Source organism: Rhineura floridana, chromosome 1, assembly GCF_030035675.1.
Source record: "Rhineura floridana isolate rRhiFlo1 chromosome 1, rRhiFlo1.hap2, whole genome shotgun sequence".
Taxonomy (NCBI): domain Eukaryota; kingdom Metazoa; phylum Chordata; class Lepidosauria; order Squamata; family Rhineuridae; genus Rhineura; species Rhineura floridana.
Window position 1 is genome coordinate 237,003,312 of NC_084480.1, and position 23,265 is coordinate 237,026,576.

Here is a 23,265-nt window from a genome sequence, read left to right on the forward strand (position 1 = left end):
GAAGGGCCTCTGAAGATGCCATAGGCTTACAAGCAGTTGACAGACACAAAACACAAAAGGAGAGGAGAGATAAATTCTTTATACATAAATAATTTTCTCTTGGAAAGCTTGTGGATTAAGGAAAGCAATTACCCTGAACATCCTGCAGCGCCCTCGCACACCCTCAACCCGAGCTCTGCAATGAGAACTGAACATCATCCTAATCTCCCACGCCAGCCCACATGCTCCAGGAGGGAGCTACGCAGTGACCAATCAAAGTGCAGCCTCAGCAGGGCCAATGAGAAACGCGGGAAGGCCGGAGGACAAGGCGATCCTTCCTGCGAGGCATCCCAGCTTAGCCAATGGCGAGTGCTTGGCTCTGCGCAGACGTCGAGGGCAGCATAGCTACATACGTATGGGGCGGCTTTTTCGTTCTTTCTCCCGGCGAGCTCTTTTCTGACGAGTAGTTTATGCGGCTCCCGAGTTAAGTTCCTGTCATTGCTCTATGTTTCTGGTAGCGGTTTCCACTTGGAGTGAATAGTAACAGCAGCAGCCCCGTAGAGAGGTGCGCTTAGCTCGCGGCGGCCGCGGGCTGTTGCGAGAGGAAGGAGCTGACTTCCGCCCTCAGTGTTTTCTCTTCCGAAGGTCTCCTCCCCTTCCGCAGAAGAAAGTTGGCCAAGCGTCCCTGGCTTGTTTTTGTCTTTTTAACGAGTCTCTCCCCCCCCCCATGGCCTGACGGTATCTTTCCTTCCCATTAGCAATTCGAGGGGAATTGTACAATTACAGAGGAGGGCTCACTTTCTCTGGGATGGCGCTTCGGGTATTCTGCGAAGGTAATGGACGTGTCTGATGCCACTACAGGTACTTCAGTATCTGGGAATGACTGTAAAGTCGTCTCGTGATACTTAAAAACAGACAAAAATTACAAGTAGCCTTGCTGACTCGTTAGGTAAAATTCTTTAAACAAATATCCAGAAATAGTCTTTGTTAGAGCCAAGTAAAACGTCAGAAAAGTAGCGAGGAAGCATTTGAGTTGAGCAGATTTTTTCCTCAGGCTTGGATGTTGCACACACAAAAATAGCGTGTGAAAAGGTGTTCCTGGGTATCATTCCCTGGCTTTCACCTGGACTTTGTGGTGGTTTTACATTTGCTGGATTGATACCAAAAGATCTCACTGGTTATATCTGCAGAAATGAATTCCTGCTTTTATTAAAAAAGAAAAGAAGAGGTGTTGCTGGGCATGATGATTTACAGTAACATAATGGCAAGCTGGACTCTTTTCATCACATCTTTGCTTTCCCTTGCTCTTTTTGGCATAACATCACCCTAAAGAAGAACTCAAAGGCTTGCTTGCTACTTAGTGTCATTTTAATGGGTCCTAATGAAAATATAATGCTATTATTGATTTAGATAATCTCTATAGAGAGCTTTAGAATGCTGTTCATTTATTAAGTTACCTCAGTAATTCTTACAACAGTCCTGTAAGATAGATCACTTTTATCATCATTCTCATATTACTGTTGGGAGCTGAGAGAGAATAGCTTGGGTCACCTACTGAGTTCATAGTAGAAGCATACTTTGAATTTAGACCTAGCAGTATGTCTCTTAGCTGCTATGCTGCACTAGTGTCTTATCTGGTGATCTGTTCCAGACGTTGCATGCGTTGATGGTGCCCTTGAGAGAGCTGGATGGATGCAACACTAACCGCTCTGATGGGATTAACTATTCATTGTTGTTGCTGTTTTTAAATCTGTGTTGATAATCCAGAGAGAGTTTTAAATGTAAATTTTAGGTTTAGAAAATATAACCACAGTAAACTTACTGCCATTTATCACACAATTGCTTATATTTGTATAGTAAGTGCAGGGTGAATGCATAGATTTCTTTTACAGCATCTGTTTTCTTGTTTAGTAACTTTCTGTTGTCTCAGTTCAGCACTACAGAACTACTAAAGCTATTTATTATTTTCTATGTCACCTGCAGGGTTCCTGGCTGATGTGAAGAACTAAAATTGAAATTCACATTTGGTTTGGCTTACTGGCCTGAATAGGTGGATATTGATACCGTCTATGGAGAGAAAGAGCTGCCTTAGGCAGAGATGGCATTTTTGTGCTTTAGCATTATGAACAGGGTTTTTTTGAGGAAAAGAGGCACTTTTGCACTGAAACTTTTGTGTCTTATATTTTGTGTGTTCATCTTCTGTGAGTTTTTAATTTATTACATAGTTATAATTCAATGTCACTGGCCGCAATTGACAGCTCAGACTCCAATGGCTAGTCAACAGACTTCAGATTCTGTCTTGAAGGCTATGTTTTTATCAGATACGCATTTGCTTGGTAAAATCAGTGGGCACTGGTTCGACAAGCTGAGGAGGTAAGAACAAAATATCAATAACATGCAGCAATTGATTGTAAATATATATTTTCCTTTTGGCCTGTTGTATGCATGAACCAGCTAAAGACCTGTAAGCTGTTTGATCATCTGCTTTCTAATCATTAATTTAAATCTCAGTATTGCCAAAACTTTAATGTAGGTGCCTTTTTGAAGCTACTGAAAGTAGTGAAAAATATTTACCTTTTGATAAGCCTAAGATACTACTCATTGTCTGAAGGAATGATCATTTTTAATCTGTTCTGGCTCATTTCATATTGCTGTAACCCACCAGAACCAAAATAATATAAAACATCCAAATATCCTGAAATTATTTGAATGAGTTTAATACTGTAAATAAAAGTATTTTAAAATGTATATTATACTATAATATCATAACCTTGTTATTACTGCAGTTTCTCACCAACCTATTTGTATAGCTTATTTATTTATTTTATTTAAAACATCTATATACCGCTTAATCATTTGCATTTCTAAGTGGTGTACATAAAACCAAATCATAATAAAATAAATAATAAAACAATAATATCTTCATAAAACCAAGCATTACCTTAAAATGCCTGTTGGAATAAAGTTTTAGTCAAACACCTGAAGGTCAGCAAGGATGGTGCCTGTCTAATCTTAGTTGGGAGGGAGTTCCACAGGATTGGGCCCACTATACTGAAAGCATGGCTTCTATTCATTTCAAGGTGTTCGTCTGAGCTGTGAAGGACCACCAAGAAAAACTCTCTCCAAAGATCTCCGTGATCGGGTGGGAATATAAGGGATGAGGCGGTTCTTAAGATATCCTGAACCCAAGTTGTTAAGGGCCTTGTAAATTAATACGAGAACCTTAACCTTGGCCCAGTAACATATGGGCAGCCAGTACAAATTTCTAAGCACTGGAGTTATACGCTGGCAGTACTCTGTCCCCATCAGCAGTCTAGCCTCAGTATTTTGCACCAACTGGAGCTTCTGGACCAAGCACAAGGGTAGCCCCACATTGCAATAATCATGATTTGAGGTTACCAATGCATCACTACAGCCAGGCTATTGCTGTCCAAGAATGGTTGTAGCTGGTAAAAGGCACTCCTAGCCACAGAGTCTACCTGAGCCTCAAGTTACAAAAATGGATCCAGAACTACTCCCAAACTACACACCTGTTCTGTCCATCCAGAACAGGCAAATGGTCAATCTCCTGCACAGTGGAACCACCCACTCATAGTATCTCTGTCTTCCCAGGGTTCAAGCTCAGTTTTTTAGCCCTCATCCATTCCACAACTGCAATTAAACAATGTTCCAGACCATGCTCAGCCTCTCCTGACTCAGATGTTATGGGAAATAGAGCTGCATGTTATGATAATTTGCCCCCCAAATCCTAATGACCACTCCCAACGGGTTCATATAGATGTTAAACAGCATTGGTGGCATGACTGTGCCCTGTGCCACACCATAGCACAAAGACAGTGGGGCTGTGACACAATCCTCCAATACTATTCTCTGGATATGGCCCTGGAGGTAGGAACCGAACTACCGTAAAACAGTGCCCCCAGTACCCATCCCACAGAGCCGATCCGTGGTCAGTCATATAAAAAGCCACTGAAAGACCAAGAAGCAGGAGGAGAGATGCATTCCATTGGTCCCTCTGTCTATGCAGGTCATCCATCAGGGAAACCAAGGCTTATTCAGTCCCAAAACCACAGCTAAACCCATACTGAAACAGATCCTGATAGTCTGTATCTTCCAGAAACTCCTTCAGCTTTACCACCACCATTCTCTTCATCACCTTGTCCAAAAAGGGGGCTTATGTGACTGAGCGGTAATTATTGTAAACCACAGATTTCAAGATGGACTTCTTCAAAAGTGGATGCACTACTGCTTGTTTAATGGCAGCAGGCATGATTCTTTCATGTAGAGAGGCGTTCACCACACCCTGGACTCCACCCCCCAATTGGCTTTCACCAGCAAGGATAGTTATCTGAGCGTGTAATATAAAAGCTGATAATAAAGAATAGAAAATCTTCCAGTAACAAAAAATATGCCCTTTATTCATAATCCTACCTGTTAAAATGGGCTCCTACTGAAATAGTTTTTATGTAAGCTGTACTACTTCAGTGTTTGGTGTTGGGATTGTGTGTGTGTGTGTGTGTATGAAATGGCCACTATGGTTTTTGGAGTTATTTATCTGACTGGAGATAAGGAGAATAAGATAATATCAGGAGGGTTAAGTAGTTACTACTTTGTGTTTGGAGAACTTAGCCAGCTTGCCAGCTTGCCATCCAGGCAAGTAATGGGACAATAATATTCTGGCTCTGTTGCTAGACTAAAGGATTGTCTTTAGAGTTCACACAAAAAATTAATATTTATTCAGTGCGTTAAAGGAGGAGAGTTATGACTTGGTGTAGCCAGACTAGATAGATTGTCATGTTGTCTGATGATTAGCCATTACACACTTGTTCAGTATTCTACATCTTGATGTGTGTGTGCGCACATGCATGTGTGTAGGGAAAGTTTGTTAAAGCAGTGCGGGCTCTGCTATGATTGATCTGGCCAGGTGTCATGCGTGTTTCAATCGAAGTAGTCATTAAAAATAAAGGGGGGGGGAAAGAAATGTCTTTCTCAGTGCACCAATTAAGATTGCAAATTTCAGCCTCCTGAGGTTTAAAATAAATTACACTGAGATAAAGCTTCAACCTCATGGTTAGATAATTCAGATTAAATATGGATGCTTTTATACATTTCAGTGTATATAACTTGGAAATGACCTAGAGAAGTCTTTTGTTTTAAAGGTTCTAGTTATGTAGGAACCCACTTATCACTGCTTATGCACATACGTACTTCCAGCTTCCACCCAAAAAGCACCACAAAATCTGTTTGAATAGCCAAACTCTACAATACAACCACATCTGTTCAGACTTATCAGATGGAGACTCACAACTATAAAATTTACATCAGACATTCCTCAAACTACAACACCCACCCAATAGTGGAAAAAACCCACAACAACACAGATCAAAAAGGCCAGATTTGTATCTGGTAACAATCTACTATAAGCCAGACCTAGGAGAGAAAATGACTGATCACTCATTGCCACTTAGTGCTGCCAGTTAAAACCATTCAAATATATCATCAATGATCTACAGCCCATCCTGGATAATGACACTTCCCTCTCACAGGCCCTGGGTAGCAGGCCTGTTGTTGCTTATATACAGCCCCACCTCCACCTAAAACAGGTACTAGGAACTACAGGCTACACAACAGAAATATACGAATATAGAAACCAGACTCTGTGGCAGACCCACAACTGTCTCCACACCTACTCTGGCAACACTGTTACAGAACCTAATAATGCCACCCACTGCTATCCACTGTGATATATGCCATCATCTGGCAGCAATGCCCTTCTGCATTTTACCTAAGGCAAACAGACCAGTCTCTACACAAAAGAATAAATGGATACACATCTGACATCAGAAATCGCAATATTGAAAAGCAGTGGGGGAACATTTCAACCTTCCAGGATACTCTGTAACTGGCCTTGAGGTAGACAACCTTGAACAATGGAACTTCAAAAGGAGACAGAGACATGAAACTGTTGAATTGCAATACGTGAATAGTTCAGTGCTACCACTTGTGGACGGAGTCAGCACAATGGATTTTTATTCCACTACCCAACTTTTTTTTGTTAATGGCCACTGTTAAATATGTGATTATCCCTGTCTCTACTTTCCTGCATTTAATTTCCTTCTGACCAGTTTATCCCCCTGCAATTATATACTATAACTCAGGATAACACTTGAGGCACCCCCTACTTTCCTGCAATCATCTGTCTGCAACTGAGGATAACACTTCAGGTATCTGATGAAGTAGGCCATAGTCCTTTGGTAGTCTTTTTTGCTCCAAGGGGCTACATGGCTATCCCTCTGGAAATGGTTACAATGGAAGGCATCACATTTAGATTTATGAAGTGGAAGGTCCATCACTGTCATGAAGAATCTTACCCAAATATGGACAGATGCAAACAGCAGGATATTATTACTAAGAGACTGAAGGTGAAAAATCTGGTGCCAGGGTACATACCACACAGATTACAGCAAGAGATTGTGCTACACCCTAACGCAAAAAACTACTGAACTATCTGATCAGAATCCTGTAACAAACAGAAAAAGATCAAGAATGAAATCTTGGATCTGGAGCTGCATATAAAGAACCAGCCTTCTGCATAGTCGTATACCTGGCAGAAATTCTTCAAAATAAATCATTTATTAAACACAATTTATTTCACTAAAAAAGAAAAACCAAGAAAACTCATTCATGCCTTTCTTGGCCTCAGTGGGAACACCCTGAATTCACTGAGTAATATTGTGGTTCTACCAGCCCCACACTGACCTAGATTGACCCGAGTTCATTTTTTCATGGGGCCTGCCCTTCTGCCCTATGAAATTCACACATATGATACAATTCTATAGTGGCGCCTTTCTACATGCACGCACGCACGCACACACACACACACACACACACACACACACACAGAGTTGTCAGTATGAACCACACCAGAGAGGTGACCCTGCAGGGGACGAAAACAGTATGAATGAAGGACAGAGATGCATTGCCACCCCTCTAATTCTTATCAGGGATGTGGAAAAACAATGCACTGTATTCTGCTACTGCAGCTGAGTAGCAAATAAAGATGAGTGAAGACCTTCAACCCTGAAACTGGTCTGCTTTTGCCAACGGTGGTTACGCTGCTTTCCTGAATTATAACAGGAGCAGGAGGGATGTGCACACCAGGACACGTTTATTTTGTTACATTTATATCCTGTGCTTTCTCAGTGGAGATGGGGCCCATCTCCTGTCGTTTGAGATTGAAGTCTGGTTCTGCTCTTCCCTCACCCCATAACAACAGCCTTACAATCCGGAGGCCTTCCATCCTGTACACTAACAGTTTGAAGATAAAGCCTCTCATAATGATGGGCTCTTGGCTCATTAGGTTTGCAGTGCTTTTTGTAAGGCTACATGATTTTTTTATGCATTTATTGATTTTCAAGAATCACTTGTCACTTGGACTGCCTTCAAGTCAATCCCAACTTATGGTGACCCTATGAATAGGGTTATCATGGTAAGCGGTATTCAGAGGTGGTTTACCATTGCCTTCCTCTGAGGCTGAGAGGCAGTGACTGGCCCAAGGTCACCCGGTGAGCTTCATGGCTATGTGGGGATTTGAATCCTGGTCGTAGTCCAACATTCTAGCCACTGTATATAAAGAAACAAGAATTAAACTGGTACACCCTTCCTCCCAATCCTTCCTCCTCCTGTGTTCTTGAGTGTCTAGAGTGTTTCTCATTACCTGAGCTAAGTTAAGTAGATATCCCATACTTGTTTGGATGTTTACATAACTTGCCCATTATTTATTGTAACAAATCCACCCATAATTGTCCATATGTTGTTGTTGGGACCTTTGTTCTTTTGAATATACTGAATAAAGTAGTGCCATTGCTCAACAAGATCATTACAATCTGTCTTGTTCTTTGCTTTTAGCTGTTTCATTAATTTTTCTGTGAGTGCCATTTTCCACTCTTTCTGAAGCCATTGATCGAGAGTCATGTTAGAGGCTAACTTCTAGTTTTGTACCACTCCTTGGCAAGTTAGGGATCAACAAAAAAGTTACCAAGGGATAAAAGACCATTCTGTTCCATAAATATGTCCAAGGACATATTAAGCTTATTTGTAGATGGCTGTGAGATCTTTGACCACGTATCACCAATAATATAATGGGTTGTCCAATTCTTCTATTCCTTCAGCTGTTGGCATTGTTCTAGCATTTGCTATGGATAGAGAACTAGGCTTCAAGCTGTGAATGGATCAATAACGATAAAAGCCTGTGAACCATCATCTGACTCTCTGAGTTAAGCTTTGAAGCATTTCTACAGTAATGGTAGAATTGACTGGAAACATCTGCACAGTTCTATTGAAAGTTGTGCTCTTGTATAGGCCTGGTCCAGTAACTGGGATTCCTAATGGACTATAACATGAACATTTGCTCAAGATTTGTTTTTTTTTTTAAGTATTCTCAACCAGTGTCACATAGAAGGCCAATTCTGTGCACATTTGTATCTTTTTTTTTTTTTGTCTCAGGTTTTGGTAAATGCTTTGTAATACTAATTGAAATATGTTGGACTTAAACATTTTCCTCCCCTTCTCTTAGGGAATGGCAGATGGAGAGAGCCTTCCAAACTGCTCTGTGGCTTCTACAGCCAGAAATAGTTTTTATTCTTGGTGATGTCTTTGATGAAGGAAAATGGAGTTCTTCCCAGGTAAGTATTGTGTGAAATACTAAAGTACCAATGAAGCAAAATAGGATTTCAGTTAGTTGTGCACAAAAGAATGAGACCAGGAAACTATTTTAAGAGCTTAGTTTTATAGTAATCTTTACTAATCAGCATCCTAATCTTTAAACAATTAAGTTATAGAACTTGGAGATCACAGGTCAACAAGGCAGCTTTCCTTAAATAGTAGCAGTTCCTCTTTAACTAGGTAGCATATTGGACTGTGTAGTTCTTGCAAGTGGATTTGGCAAGTACCAGGCAATTCCTTCAGCATGGGTAAGATATATATCTGTTAACCCAGATATGTTTAAGCACTGAAATATGCTTTGTGCTCTGCCAGCAGTTCCTAGTGCTCAGTTTAAGATGATACGAAATGTACACCAATAATGTTTAGTATTTCATCAGTTGGCTCTGTATGGAGACCAGGAGTTGGGAACCTCTGGCCCATGGGCCAAATTCGACCTACCAGGGTTCCTAATTTGGCCCAGGAGGCTGTTTTATCCTAGCTACACCCACCTATCCTGCATCTGATCTCATATAACATCAGGTGGTGGGCAGATAAAGCTACAGCTGCACAGGAACAGTCAGGAATTAAGTGTGCTCCTGATTGTTCCTTTCCAACAGGGTTTTCGTGTGGCACTGTTGAAATTCAGTGCTGAATGCAATCTCAGCTGCCTTTTGGTGGGAACAGATCCACCAAATATGGCATCAAGTGATTGACAGATGGTGGACTTGCTTACCTGTCAAAAGTGGTCCATGGAGGGGTGGCCACTTTTGGATCTGGTGTACCAGGACAAAATGATTCCCCACTCCTGACCTATGGAGAGGTTATTTGAAAAGGTCTCTGCACAATATTTTTGTTCCTGCCAAGTTAAGACTTGGTGAATGTGTTGAGCAGATTTTTGTGTTTTAAAAGCCAGATTTCCACTCAGTACATTTTTCAGAATGTTGAATCAGTATGTGTAGGCTAGAGTGATCTAGACATGTATTGAATTAGTCACATAACTGATTAAGTATACACAAAATAATTGAAAATTAAATTGTTAAATAGTTAAATAGTTGTGAGAATCTCTATCTGTCGTCAATATTGGTGTCCGATTAGTCAATAGTTCAAAGTGGAAATAACCCTTATCCAGACTTGTGTTAAAAGAAATGTAATGCTACATTTTGATCAATTTTATGAGATACTGATTGGAAAAAAAATAGAGAAACAGTCCAGCATTCACATTACTTTTATTTATCTGCTTGGGCTTAAAATGTATTATTGCAGACCAGTTAAGCCTCTTCACGGTGTTGGCTGCAATATTAATACTGTATAGCCATAATGCTGCTCTTAACCAGCTCGTAATAACAGAGATTTTAATCTAATTAGAGCTATTGGGGGAAAGGACATAACTAAGTAGTAGTGCAATTGCTTTGCATGCAGAAGGTCCCAGGTTTAACACCTAGCATCTCCAGGTGGGGCTTGGAGAGCTGCTGCCATCAGTGTAGACAGTGCTGAGGTAGAGAGACCATTGGTCTGACTCAGTATGAGGCTGCTTTCTATAGAAGTATGGGACAAACTGCCATAACTAAAGACAGTGATGAAGAGTTTAATAGCCATTTAATTGTATTATATATAGTTAGATCCTTTATACATTTTCCTGCAGGCCTGGTCAGATGATGTAAGACGTTATCAGAAAATGTTTAGGCATCCAGCCTACATTGAGCTAATCGTTATCGTTGGCAACCACGACATTGGCTTTCATTATGAGTGAGTATTTTTTTAACAGGCTGCAGTACTGAGGTAGTATTGTCAAAATGTGAACAACAGCTGTCTAGATTCCACTATATAAACTCAAAGCATTAAGATAGGTTTGAATCTTTGTGTGGGAAGATATCATTTGGATCAATGTAAAATCATACCAACTGAAAACTGTGTGTGTTACTTTTCCTCTTGTTCTGGGGGAGCCTTGCCCCATATTCAGTGGTAACATACTATATAGTCTGCTGGGAGCAACAGTGTACCATTTAATACTTAAGTGTTTAGATACATACCATTGAAGTCAAGTGTCAGATACGTACTGTAGGGTGCAGCCGTGTGAACTATAGTTGTGCCAAATTTTACTGTAAACATTTTTGAGGGAAGCTCCAATCCCCTTCTGGTAATGTGCATCTAAGGCATATCTGGAGAAATGTTCCCTGTTCTGTGGTCCTGCAGCAGCTCCATTGCTACAGGTTGACAAAACCTGGTTGTTGAAGCAATAGAGAGATGAACTGCCCCTATCAAGCATCCCCCCAAATGTCTAAAAATGAAGGCTGGAGAATTTTTGAGGGGGATGAAAATGTTTGCAAAATCTTAGTCCAGCTATATTAGGGCTTCACAGAGGGTGCAAATGTTCCCTTTTACCTAAAAGGATACCTTTAAAAGCTTTCAGCATCTGATGGTGTAGCTCACTGACTTTGTAGAACCAAGGTAAGAGACACCTAATAATGAAAGAGTAGTCCTGCTATTTTGGACAGCAAAAAGGAGGCCAAATGCTTTGTTTGGCATATTGTCACTGAAGTAACTTCCAAAAATAGTGGTACAAGGATTGCAGAACAGTTGTCATTATTTCCAGATTACTGTCCACACTCGAGGTTCTTTACTTGTTTTGAGGACAGGTTTAATATTCAGCTTTCTAAAATTCTGTGCTCATGTAATAATAGACTGTAAGGCTGGAAGAAACCCAGAGGCCATGAATTCCAGTTCCTCTTTACCAACTAAGTTCTCTTTTTCTAAAAACCATCAACCCCCATTCAACTGTGCTTACAAGCAGAGAGCAGGAGCAAAAAAATGAATCAGGAGTGAGGGTGCTTGCAGACAAGGAAAGCTTTAGTGAAACAAATTCAGATTGAACAGTTTAAGGAAGTAAAGGCCACTCACAGGTGCTAGTCATTTTGCCGTGATGGGAAAGTGCCTCCCAGGCCCCAAGTATGGCAATCGGCTAGATCAGGAATGTTTTGTTTTTGTTATAGTGAGTTTCTCCCATACCAAGAAAGAAATGATTTGAGTTCACTATGTGTTTCTTAGACCAAATTAAGCTGACTGGCAAAGATCTGACTTATCTGACACCCAGGAGCTGGCAGATGGACAAGTGTGACCATGTGTGCAAAAGTACCTCTAAGGGAAACATGGTGGAAAAGTAAAAAAAGCCTGGTGAAAAGTAATTGGCCTATTGGCCTCCAAAGTACATGGGCACAAAATGCCAAGTTATTAACCCCCCCCTCCGCTTGTTACATTAATCAAGATTTTTGGTAAGTAGCAGTTGTGAGAGTAATACTGAATGTTGAAGTATTCAGTGCTCATTGGAAAGTCTGCCATATTGCCATGAAGTGGTTCTGTAAAGGTACTGTGGAAAGCTGAACTTAAAACTAACATTTAGATAATGTGATTGATGCTTGAAGGTTAGCTGTTAATTGAAGCACCAGAAAAAGATATGTATAACAAATTTTAAATTAAGTGTTCTACTTTTTTTTAATTACACACAGAATGACTGAATTCAAGTTGGAACGTTTTTCAAAGGTTTTTAACTTCACTTCAGAAAAGCTGATAACTCGGAAAGGGATAAAGTATGTCTTTTACTTGCACCCTCACAGTATTTATTTCATCTTAGCATTGGCAGGGAGCTATCAGTTTCATGAAAACTGCATCCTATTCCATTGTCTTTAAAACAATTGTGGTTACATTTGCTTATCTTGGGAACATATTCTATCTACTCTGAGAAAGCATTTTGTTTAAAATATGCCTACTACAAGGATTAAAGCTCCTTGTATTCATTTATACTTGTGATAACGTCATGTGAGGTGTACATTCAATAAAAGGTTGAAGATACTTATCCAAGCTAGTAAAGCTAGTAAATATTTAGGCTGCAATTCTACACATTGATCCAAGAGTGAGTCCTATTGAACACTGCTATATTTGAAAATGCATAGTAATATCAATAACAGTAATGCAAATTTAAAGAATACCCTTTTTGTTTTGTGCCAAGTAATACCTGGGACATGAAATCATCCTTAAGGAGGGGGTTTCAGTTTCAGTTTTAAATTAGTTGAGAGGGCCACACTGGAGAATAAGTAGGTACATACTTACGCCTTTATGTAATTTTTTCCTCTCCCATGCACACACGTATTTCATCTTTTACCTTTCACCAACTTGGTTGGCATCTATTCCAAGGCAGTAGCTACTAAAATTGGGAAGAAATATAACATTCCACCTTGTTTTTCATACTGAATGCATCGTCCCTCGGAATAATTATAAAGCCATGAGAGTGACTATATACTATAGCCAGCATGGATTTTTCACATTCCACTATGTTAAATTGAAGATACCTCCCATGCCATTCTGCTGCTTCCCATAAACTAATTTCAAAACAAAATCTGACAAAACTTATAGTCCTGAACTCAGAAACGCTTGCTTAAGAACCGCCTTAAGTTTTCATGGCAATACTCAAAACACTCAGAGAGAATCCAGAGTTCAAAGTCTAAAACAAGAGTAAAATAATCCAGACCCCTGTTGGACTTTTTTGTCAGTGGCCTCATAATTTGTTGAAATTAATTACAAATCAGCCATGTTCACAGAGTACATATAATCCTGTTACTGACCTTACCCCATACTCTGACCTTCATTTTCTTTAGTTTAAAAGTTTTTTAAAAATGCCTGGATGATTTTTAATTAATTTAAGAAAATTAACATTGGAGTCTGTGATAGCGCAGGCATGTTCAGTAAGAACCAACTGTCAGTGTTCTAAAGGCCAGACTCACATCTGTTTGGCTTGGCTAGTCAGGGGCCACACCCACACCAGACATTTATTCCACTCTAAACAGTGATGACTTCCCTCAAAGAATCCTAGGAAGTGTAGTTTGTGAAGGGTGCTGTTAGGAGACTCCTATTCCCTTGACAGAGCTCCAGTGGCCAGAGTGGTTTAACAGTCAGCTCCTTCCCAGAGCATTCTGAGGATTGTAGCTCTGTGAGGGGAATAGGGAGCCATCTAACAACTCTCAGCGCCCTTCACAAACTACACTTCCCAGGATTATTTGGGGGAAGCCATGGCTGTTAAGTGGAATAAATGTCTGGTATGGATGTGGCCATGGATAGTTTTGGTTTAAATTTGGGTGGGAATGTCTTCTGTAGAATAAAAAGCTGTGGGAAACTCTGAAAAACGATATTGTTTAAAATGTTATTCTTTTGGAAAGTGGCTTTCCTTTTGCCCAGAGCCCACCTACCCAGTCTCTCCTTCCCCAGCCCTCCCTCCCTCCCTCCCTCCCTCTTCTCCTCCTTGCCCATGGTCAGTTTCATCTTTCCTATGCATAATTGAACGGGAATAAATCCCATTGAACTCAATAAGCATGCAAATGATCAAACCTATATTTCCTCTCTTCCCTCTCCCCATTCCTGCCCTCACTCCCTTCTCTTCTTCCTCCTCCATGGTTGGTTTTACCTATCCTAAGCATGATTGCATGGGAGTAAATCCCACTGAATTCAATAAGCATGCAAATGATCCAACTGCTCTCCCGTTCCCCATATGCTCAGAGGCACGTTACCAAATTCTTCCAAGCTACACAAGAAGTGGATTGGACTGTGAAAGACCAACCCAAATGGTGTTTGCATTTTTACAAATTTGTAGGGCAGCGCAGTATCTCAGAGAGAAGGTCAGGTCTTGTGCTCCCCCAGTACATTCACTATAGCTGCCCAATTTCCCTGCTTTTTAAAGTTTGATAATGCATATCAAAGAGCACTTTCTGGATTGGATACAGTACTTCCACCTTGTTGAGGGTTTTTTCACCCCTGACTTTGGGCATAGTACTTTTCTTTATTGCAGACATACTGTGTATAAATGACATTCTCTTGTCTTGTACTTTTAGTTTTGTCATGGTGAACAGCGTTGCTCTGGAGGGTGATGACTGCACCATCTGCAGAACAGCAGAAGCAAAGCTCACTGAACTCTCTCACAAACTCAACTGTTCACTGCAGGTAAGGAAATAATTACCTCATTGGGAAGGTTCATCTGTGTAATGAAGTGTTACATTGAGATGCTCAAAGACTCTTTCTAAACTGATTCTAGATGTTTTAAAGCTTTTTTAAAAAGGTGTTCTTAAAGATGCTTTGTTTTAATATATTTTAAAGCCTGTTTTTAATGTTTTAGAGCATTTTTTGTCTTTTGTTTGCCGCCCTGGAATCCTACTGGGAGAAAGGGTGGGATATACATTTAATTAATTAATTAATTAATTAATATAAAATAAATAATATTTTCATACAAATGTCCTCCATTTTCATAATTATAACAGTGAAGTTCAGTTGCTCTGGTGTGCGCGGTTCTCATGTGTCTGTCTTTTCCTATCCTATAAAGATGTACTGCTTCTATTAATGCTGGGAAAGCTGCTTCCTCCATTGAAATGAATATAAAAACCTTTATGGGCAATATATTTGTGTGGGCATTGGAAGAGCCAGCTTGACATCACTGAATTACGGTATTTGAACAGAGCGACTGCTGGAAAAGTAATTGTATCTGGCTTGGTCACTGAACAGTTACCCCAGCTCAGCTTGAATTGCCTCCACTCTGTTCCACCTCTAGATATCTGGTACTAAACCAATACTTGGAATCAGTATGGACTGACTAAGGGCCAATAAACTGAAGCTCATCCCGGACAAGATGGACATGCTGTTTGAGGGTGGTTTGTATGACCATAGAGGTGTCGTCCTGTTCTGGATGGGATTACTTTTACCCTGAAGGACCATGTTGGTAGTTGGAAGCTGCTCCTTGTCACTGGAAGCTCAAGTGGCCTTTGTGGTACACAATGCCTCCACAAGCTTAGGTGCTTGTGCACCGTCTATGATCTTTCCTGGACAGAGATAGCTGGCCAGTTTTGTATTTCCTGGTAACTATCTGATTATACTGCAACACATTGTAGGTAGGGCTGACTTTGAAAGTTCAGTTAGTACAAAATTATGCCACCAAGTTATTAACTGGTATCATGGATCATATTTTACCGTTCCTAAAGTGACACTGACTAGTGTTTCATTTCTGGGCACAATTCTAAGTGGTGGTGATTATCTGAAGTTTGGTGACTGAAGAGAGGGCCTTCTCGGTGATAACACCATTTGTGCAATACCCTCTGCAGTGAGGTTCACCTGCTGCAATTTCAGCACTGAGTGAAAATCTTATTAGCTTGGTCTTTTTATCTGTAAACTGGCTGCAGCTTTGCTTTATCCTTTTTACTGAATCTTGTGCTGTTTTTAACTGCTGCTTTTTGCAGTTTTGCTGTTGTGGTTGGGTGCATGCTGTTACTGTTGTAAGCTGCTGTGGAAGTTACATTACAAAAAATCTTCATGCCCTTAGGGTTTTCCCACAAGCAGCATTTTCTGCTTATCTCAGACAGATCTGCTGCCTCAACCTTGAGTCAGCAGTTCTTTGTATGTGGTAGGCATATCTTCTGTTAGAGCTTCTGCAGGTTAGGACACAGCCGTGGTCACTGCTTTTCCACGCCATTCCATAGATACATTCTCTCATACTTTTTCTTGAAAACTATGGTAAGATTCTTCTTCCACTTGCTCCTCTAATATAGGCTGTAAACAAAATCTTGCTTGATTTTTGTTGACAGGAACAAAGTCAGTACAAAAAAAGGTGCAGCAATGTGGTAAAGGTCCCAGCTTCAGCTCCAGTTCTATTACAGGTGTGTTGGGAAATCCTGATAGAATGGGGCACCTTTGCACTTTTATTTAGCATAAATGCATTAAGGACTTGATAATGAACTGCTTGGTTCTTGGTTTTAATTCCTTTCAGCATTATCCTCTTTACCGAAGAAGTGACTCAAAATGTACAGGAGAAGACTCTGTTCCTCTGGATAAAAAGAACATAATCTTTAAAGAGAAGTATGATGTACTTTCACAGGAAGCTTCCCAAAAGGTATGCTGAGCATATCCTACACTTTATTTTCCTTTCTTGTTGGCAATTTTATTATTACTGATTACTGCAGTGTGTATTACACATGCATGATTGTTTGAGCGAACAGGACACTCTGATAGTCAAAAAATCTTCAGAATGGCAAGTTTACCACTTGGGGTTGATCCATTTCTACATTTCATAGGTTTTTGTACTGTTCTTGATACATTACAGTTAGCAATGGTGCCTTTTTGGTGCCACAATAAAAATAAACAGTTTTTCATAGTCTATTGGCATCCTTATCTCTGGTCATGAGTGAGGAATAGCCTCAAATAAAGCTATTATAAGTATGTTCCAGCTTGTGTAACTGCATGCAGAGGCTTTGAATGCAGCCAAGCTGAATGCAGCTGTTTGACTCTTCTCTGAGTCAGGCTATAGGTTTAGTGTATGCATGGAGTTCTGCCTTGGCTAATCATCCCGCTCCACCACTCATGCAGTTGGGAATGCTCATGTGAACAAGATCCAGCTGGAAGACTTGACCGGATATGGCTTGCTAAGGGAGAGTGTTGCTGGGGGACATCCCAAGGAAAGTAGGTGTTTTTTTATTTTTGACCAGTTTGTAGGAGCTGAGAAGAGCAGGGAAAGGGTTGACAGGTAGTCTGCAGTGGTTCTCTGGGTGCTACATCTGCATGCCCTTGCCTGGTAAGTCAAGAACCGAGAGTAAAGAGGGTAGAGATGACACCCTCTCCCACCCCAAAGGCTGTGCTTCTAGTCCTGGACATTTGACTGTTCCCTGCATTGTTTGATAGCATTTTATTGTATGTGTGGGTGAGAACTACTAAAATAATTTAAGGGTAAACTTGAAAGCAAAGTAAACAGATCAAGCTATGTGGTTCTACTTTTCTTAAATCAGAAATGTGAAATACCAAACATTGTTTTACTCTCATAGTTGTTATGGTGGTTTCGTCCTCGGCTTATTCTGAGTGGTCACACCCACAGTGCCTGTGAAGTGTTGCATAATGGGAAAATTCCAGAAATCAGTGTTCCATCATTCAGCTGGAGGAATAGAAACAATCCTAGTTTCATAATGGTAAGTTTAAATAATTTTTATTTTGTCAGATCATTTTTCATAATATAAATCAACATAGCAATCAGCTATATTTTCAGACTGATGCTACCTGTAAAAAAGCAAAACGAAACAGCTCCTCCCATCCTCTCCAAAAGTACACTTAAGTTGAATACAAAGCACCCACTTTATAAAGCACATACTTAAGGAGCCATCCTGCTTGTATAGTGCAAAGTATGTTTGTAGGTTTTACAACAATTTCTATATACAAGCATATTTAGTATGTTTCTATAGAGAGGATGCAGTGTAAACAATTTGACTGCAACAATCATCAGTAGTCCGCAACAAACAGTATTAAAACTTGTTTTTGCTTAGCTGATTTATCCACAGGACTATATCTTTTCTGCATGGTTCTTTTGTCTTTCAAAAGTGCAAACTATCTACCTCACAGGGCAGCAAAATTCTATTCAGATGAACCTAATTCACAGTTTGCTTACTTTGGGTATACTAGATTACAGCTCTCAGTAGATTAACCTGAAGCACAAAATGTTTCACAGTTCTGAAACATATTTAAATACTTCTATCTTCAAAAACCCAATTCTATGCTGATTTTACTTTTTCAGCTTCTTGTGCATGGGGGAAAGCAAATTAGTTATTTTTAGTTCATAGACTAAAGTTCTTCCTCAGTAAGTAACACTGTGTTAAACAATTCTGCTTGAAAAGCATGTTGTCTTTTTAGAGTAGTTACTTACCATATAATCCAGTTTACTTCAGAATATCACGTTTCCAGCAATTTGAGGTGTAGATAGTATTTGGCTGTTGACCTAGATTATCTGCAAAGCAGCACCCCCCTCCCCCAGTAGTATAAGAATATAACTAAACGGGTCTCCACTTGTATGCTTAGTTGCCCCAGCTACATAGTGGCTGCTGTCTAACACACTTAAGTATCTTTAGCAGGCAATCCTATATAATTACCTGGAAGTTAGTCCTACTGAACTCAGTGGAATTTACTTCTGAGTAGACATGGATACCACAGTGCTGTTAATTGCATTGATTTCCATGGGCTAATAGGTATTTAACTCTGGGTTGGATTGGAGCCAGTAACTACTACAGTAGGGCCCCGCTTTATGGCGCTTCTCTTTACGGTGCTTCGCTAATGTGGCGGTCTCAATTAGATGCAATTAGACTAAAGCCCCACTCATACGGCGCTTGTTCCCCCTTTATGGCGGTTTTCGGGCGTCGCACATCATTCTATTCAATGAGTTCCACTTTTCAGCGGTTTTCGCTTTTCAGCGGGGGTCTGGAACGTAACCCGCCAAATGAGTGGGGCCCTACTCTGAACAGGTCAGGCCATGTTTTTGTTTTAAAGATTCTGCCCTTGCCCAGCCAAATAGCAGCTGCTGTGTTCTTTCTGAAGAACAAAAATATTTCAGATGGCACAAAATTGTCTCAAGGCAGCTCAGTGCTTAACAGTGAAGTATCTAACATAAGTTTCAAAGCTGTATACATCTCTTATCCACAGGACAATTGAGAGCACTGATGCTATGAGAAGAACTGACCTCTACCATTAATATAATTTAAAAACATGCAGGTTCCCAACCACTTGTCCCTAACTTTATAAAATGTTGTTTCCATTTCTTTCTCAGGGCAGCATAACATCAACAGACTTCTCTCTCTATAAGTGCTTTCTTCCATTTGAGAACACAGTTACTACTATCTACTGTACAGCAGGAGCTGTGCTTTTGGTCCTCATACTGGCTCACTTTCAACCTTTCATTACTCCTTTTCATTTTGTTCAGCGTTTAATCACTAAATATAAAGCAGTATGAAGAGTCAGACACTTGTAATCAGTCACTGACATACTAAAGCTAAAGAACAGTCCGTCAGACTACATTCATGCCAGCAAATGCATAACTTGAATTGCTAGCCCAAAGGTAGGTTGCCTTTACATACAGAAATTCCTATACAATTGATTTGACTTATACTACAGGATAAGTTAACTGAGTGCTTCATGCTGTACAAAAATATTGTATTCTACAATCAAATGAATCATTTTCTTGCTAAAGTTTTTGTATCAAATATGTATATTAAAAGTTTGTAACTGTACACTATAAGTCCTACAAGCCTCCTCTTGTGTCTGCACTAGTGTTCTATGCTGCTAGAGGCTCAGTCTTTCTAATTGGAAACAATTTTAAAGTGTTATTGCTGCGTGACCATCTGATGTGGTACTTCTTTTCCTTGATGTAGAGTTATTTTACAGTAAGATATTACAAAAAAGGGCTATTAGAAGAAGAAGCTTATTGGCCTCAGACAAGTCACCGTGCTTGAAGTTAGATGCAGGTTTAGATGGCAATCATGTGACAGTCATGAAAACCTTTGCCTAATAGGCTTGCAGAGTATTGGCAAGCCAGGCAGAAAATTGAGAATAAGCCTCTTGAGCTGTTGAAATAGCAGTGTGCAGTCTGTGTATTTCATTTACACATCAAGATGTCTGGCCAAAATTATTCCCTGGAATAGGATGTAAGCAACTCCTTTCTCTTTCTCCCCCCCCTCCACCCCTAGTTTTATACAGACCCAATCTGCACATTGCAATAAACCATAGCTAATGATTTACAGTGAATGCTGAGATTGCTCCTGCTTCACTCGTCCCATAACATGAATGGGAGCAACAAACCACGTCCCTGCATGTAAACTTGGAGATCATGGTTTGTCTTACTCAAAACAAACCACAATGTGAAGCCAAGGTTTGTTCTCAGCAACAATTTTGGTTTGTTTGAAGTGAAACAAACCACAATCTCTCTATGTAACGCTAAGCTAGGGACTGTGGTTTGTCGCTCCTACTTGGTCTGTAGCAGGAACTGTCCCTTATGTTCAAAGTAAACCATTAGTAATGGTTTACCATAATGGGCAAATACAGTCAGAGTTATAAAGGCCTGATGCATGTTGCATTAGTGATACATTTTTATGGAAAATGGCCATGGACAGAGAACCTTACACTTGGATCCTAAACACTTGAGTCTTTCTAACATTCTTGAAACATGCATGGTTACCATTACTGAAAAATCATTAAAATGTGTCCAACTAGCAGTTTCTGAATGGGACTAAAGTGTGGAAAAGGGTCTTAGAAAATACAGCACCTAGAACAATGACTAATGTAACCCCTCTTCAGAGTTACAACCACAACTTGTCTGCCCAGTTGTCGGGAAAAGTGGTCTGAGCTTACATAAACAACAAACATGCTAGTCATTTAAAAAATGATTCACATTGTGTGGCTGAAAATAGTTCAAGGAGTAATTTGTCTTTAAATTTAAAGCAAAGGATGAAGATAATCCAAGTGATACATAATCTATGAAGGTATGTAGGCTAACACTTCTAAATTTTCTTATTGCAATTACAATTTTTAAACGTTTGTACAGGTTATCTTGGACACAGGAGACTATGTACTCTGACATAACACCTATGTATAAAATATAAAAGCAATGTTATAGTACGGAGAAGGACATGCCTTATTGCTACTGCAATTCTTGCTTTTATATTATACTGTACCACAACTTATTTTGTGAATGTCATTTGCATAAATTATTCAAGTTTGAAAAATATTCACACATTGTGATTCTACAATATTTAAAATAAAACCATTTTCTAAGGTCTCTTTATTAAGAGAAATAAAAATGTCACCTTGTAATTCTCTTAGGCCAGACAAAAGGGTTATATCTTTTCTTCTTTCTTCCAATTAGCACAATGAAAGTGGCTGTTGCAACAAAGATTGAAGAGCCTTTATCTAATGGTGCTTTTACGCATTCACAATCTGTGCAATTGTGAAACTGTCTATGAATGACCAAAGAATTACTGAATATAGTTTTTTAAAGGTAAAACAAAATCCTTGGTTCCCATGAAAACACCAGGTTGCAATCTGGATACTTGAATCAATTTCAGTGTTTTAAAGCTAAGACTGTGAAAGGCATGTTAGCTGCAACATCTGGTGGTAGTAATAACTTACTTTCAAAGGTAAATGACTAAAATTTGCATAATTTATATTTTTTATACTAAAGAGCATCTCTTTTTATATAAACCAGAAAAAACCCTAAACTCTACAGAGAAGTTTTTTACCTTCAGTCACTGCTGCAGGTAAAGTTGACATCAAGCTGTACAGCGCAATCAAAAACATACTTACATCTTAGCTCATTTTACAGGTACAGCCATAATCAAGGCACAAAGATCTTCTACAAGTATTTATCTTCAATAAAATTGTACAAAATAATATTACACTTTACAGTCTGTACAATATAATAATAAACCAGCAGTAAAACAAAAATAATATATATATATGTTATATATAGGGAGAAGACTGCTGTCCAAAAATGATCTAAAGTAGTTGGATCATTTGTGGACAGAAGAAACAACGTGAGGGTGAATTTTCTGCCTAGATGCAATAGGCTGAAAAAGTAGCTCTGAATGCCTGAGGTGCGTAGAGACTCTTAGCTCCAAACCTTCAGAAAAATTGCTCATCTTCCCTGTGCCTCATTATCTAGTCTATTTCCTTTGCCAATAATGGCTTAGAAGAGGAGGTCACTTCATCAGTTGACCTGCAACTCAATTATGTTAAAAGCTATCACTGTAATAAATATTGTGGTGCTACATCACACATGAATATATCCTCAACAGTATTTCACAACCCTAAAACAAAGTGCATTATTCTTTCCCCCATATCGATCAAGTACTCTTCAGTATCACGGTAGAAAAGGAACCCACGCACACTATAGGTATGACATGATGTCACCCACCTGGCAGATACCAGCTTGAACAAGTAAGCCTGCAGAAAATTTTTTTAGCAGGCTATGTCCAATTCAAAACAAAACAAAAATGAAACCAAACCTAAGAAACAGAGGTAGCCAAAGGCCTTAGTGGAATGACAAAGAAGTAGCATATAAAAATAAAGCACACATATTGTCCCCTAAAGCATGAACTGGGCTGAAAGGCTAATCAAAGTAAACAAACTGAGGAGGCAGACTCATCTATATAGTATCTTCCTCTACTTCCACATGAGGAAGTCTAGAAAGAAAGATGATGTTTAAAATCACAGGCTCCGTGGTGTTCTTAATTACAATAGTTCATACTGCCGAAGATGCATTCTTTGAATGATGTCTCTACAGTCGTTGAACACTCTGCGGATGTTTTCTGTGTCAATTGCACATGTAAAGTGTGGGTAGCAGTAATGCTTTCCGTCTCCAGTTGCCGTGCTTATTCTCTGCAGTGGTAAAAATATAACGTCAAGACTCAAAAGGCATGAACTGCAGCTTCCATTGGACAGTTATAAAAACCATAAAGCATTGCTTTGAATAGAGAAAGCTAGACCCAGAGTTGACAAAGTGCGAGCATATTGCATTTGATGCGGGATAAAAGTGTGTGTTTGTGTGTGGGGGGCTCAAACTAAACCCAGAAGATTGCATGCATTTAATCCCAGTTACCCGGTTACACACAAATGGCCCAGAGGTAAAAGCAAGTAATTCTGAAATAATTTTGCCACTTAGCTATACAGGTGATCTGGCATGCTTTTAGTCATTTTCCAGATATATAAAACAAGGGCAATAATGGTTAATTTTAAAATAATTCATGGATTTCA

General features: G+C 39.6%; 2 protein-coding genes across 8 annotated transcripts in view; one reads left to right on the plus strand and one right to left on the minus strand.

Moving 5' to 3' along the window:
- The first annotated feature begins 316 nt into the window (after positions 1 to 316).
- On the plus strand, positions 317 to 19,756 carry MPPE1 (metallophosphoesterase 1). 5 transcript variants are annotated; one of them, XM_061595183.1, is made up of 10 exons: positions 319 to 840; positions 1,963 to 2,352; positions 8,555 to 8,663; positions 10,325 to 10,428; positions 12,186 to 12,266; positions 14,559 to 14,667; positions 16,296 to 16,367; positions 16,478 to 16,600; positions 17,526 to 17,666; positions 19,289 to 19,756. In XM_061595183.1, exons 2-10 carry the CDS (start codon positions 2,078 to 2,080, stop codon positions 19,469 to 19,471), a joined length of 1,197 nt encoding a protein of 398 aa, XP_061451167.1. In that variant the 5' UTR covers positions 319 to 840; positions 1,963 to 2,077; the 3' UTR covers positions 19,472 to 19,756. The 5 variants fall into 5 exon arrangements, with proteins under 5 accessions (XP_061451183.1, XP_061451167.1, XP_061451161.1 ...); XM_061595177.1 differs by having other exon boundaries at positions 319 to 812; XM_061595192.1 differs by having other exon boundaries at positions 839 to 928.
- Positions 17,667 to 23,265, minus strand: part of GNAL (G protein subunit alpha L) — a 253,534-nt gene continuing 247,935 nt past the window's right edge. For all 3 annotated transcript variants that reach the window (XM_061595166.1, XM_061595146.1, XM_061595157.1), the window contains exon 12: positions 17,667 to 22,890. In XM_061595166.1, the coding sequence (XP_061451150.1) occupies positions 22,744 to 22,890 (147 nt within the window). In that variant the 3' untranslated portion in view covers positions 17,667 to 22,743. The remainder of the gene's footprint in view (positions 22,891 to 23,265) is intronic.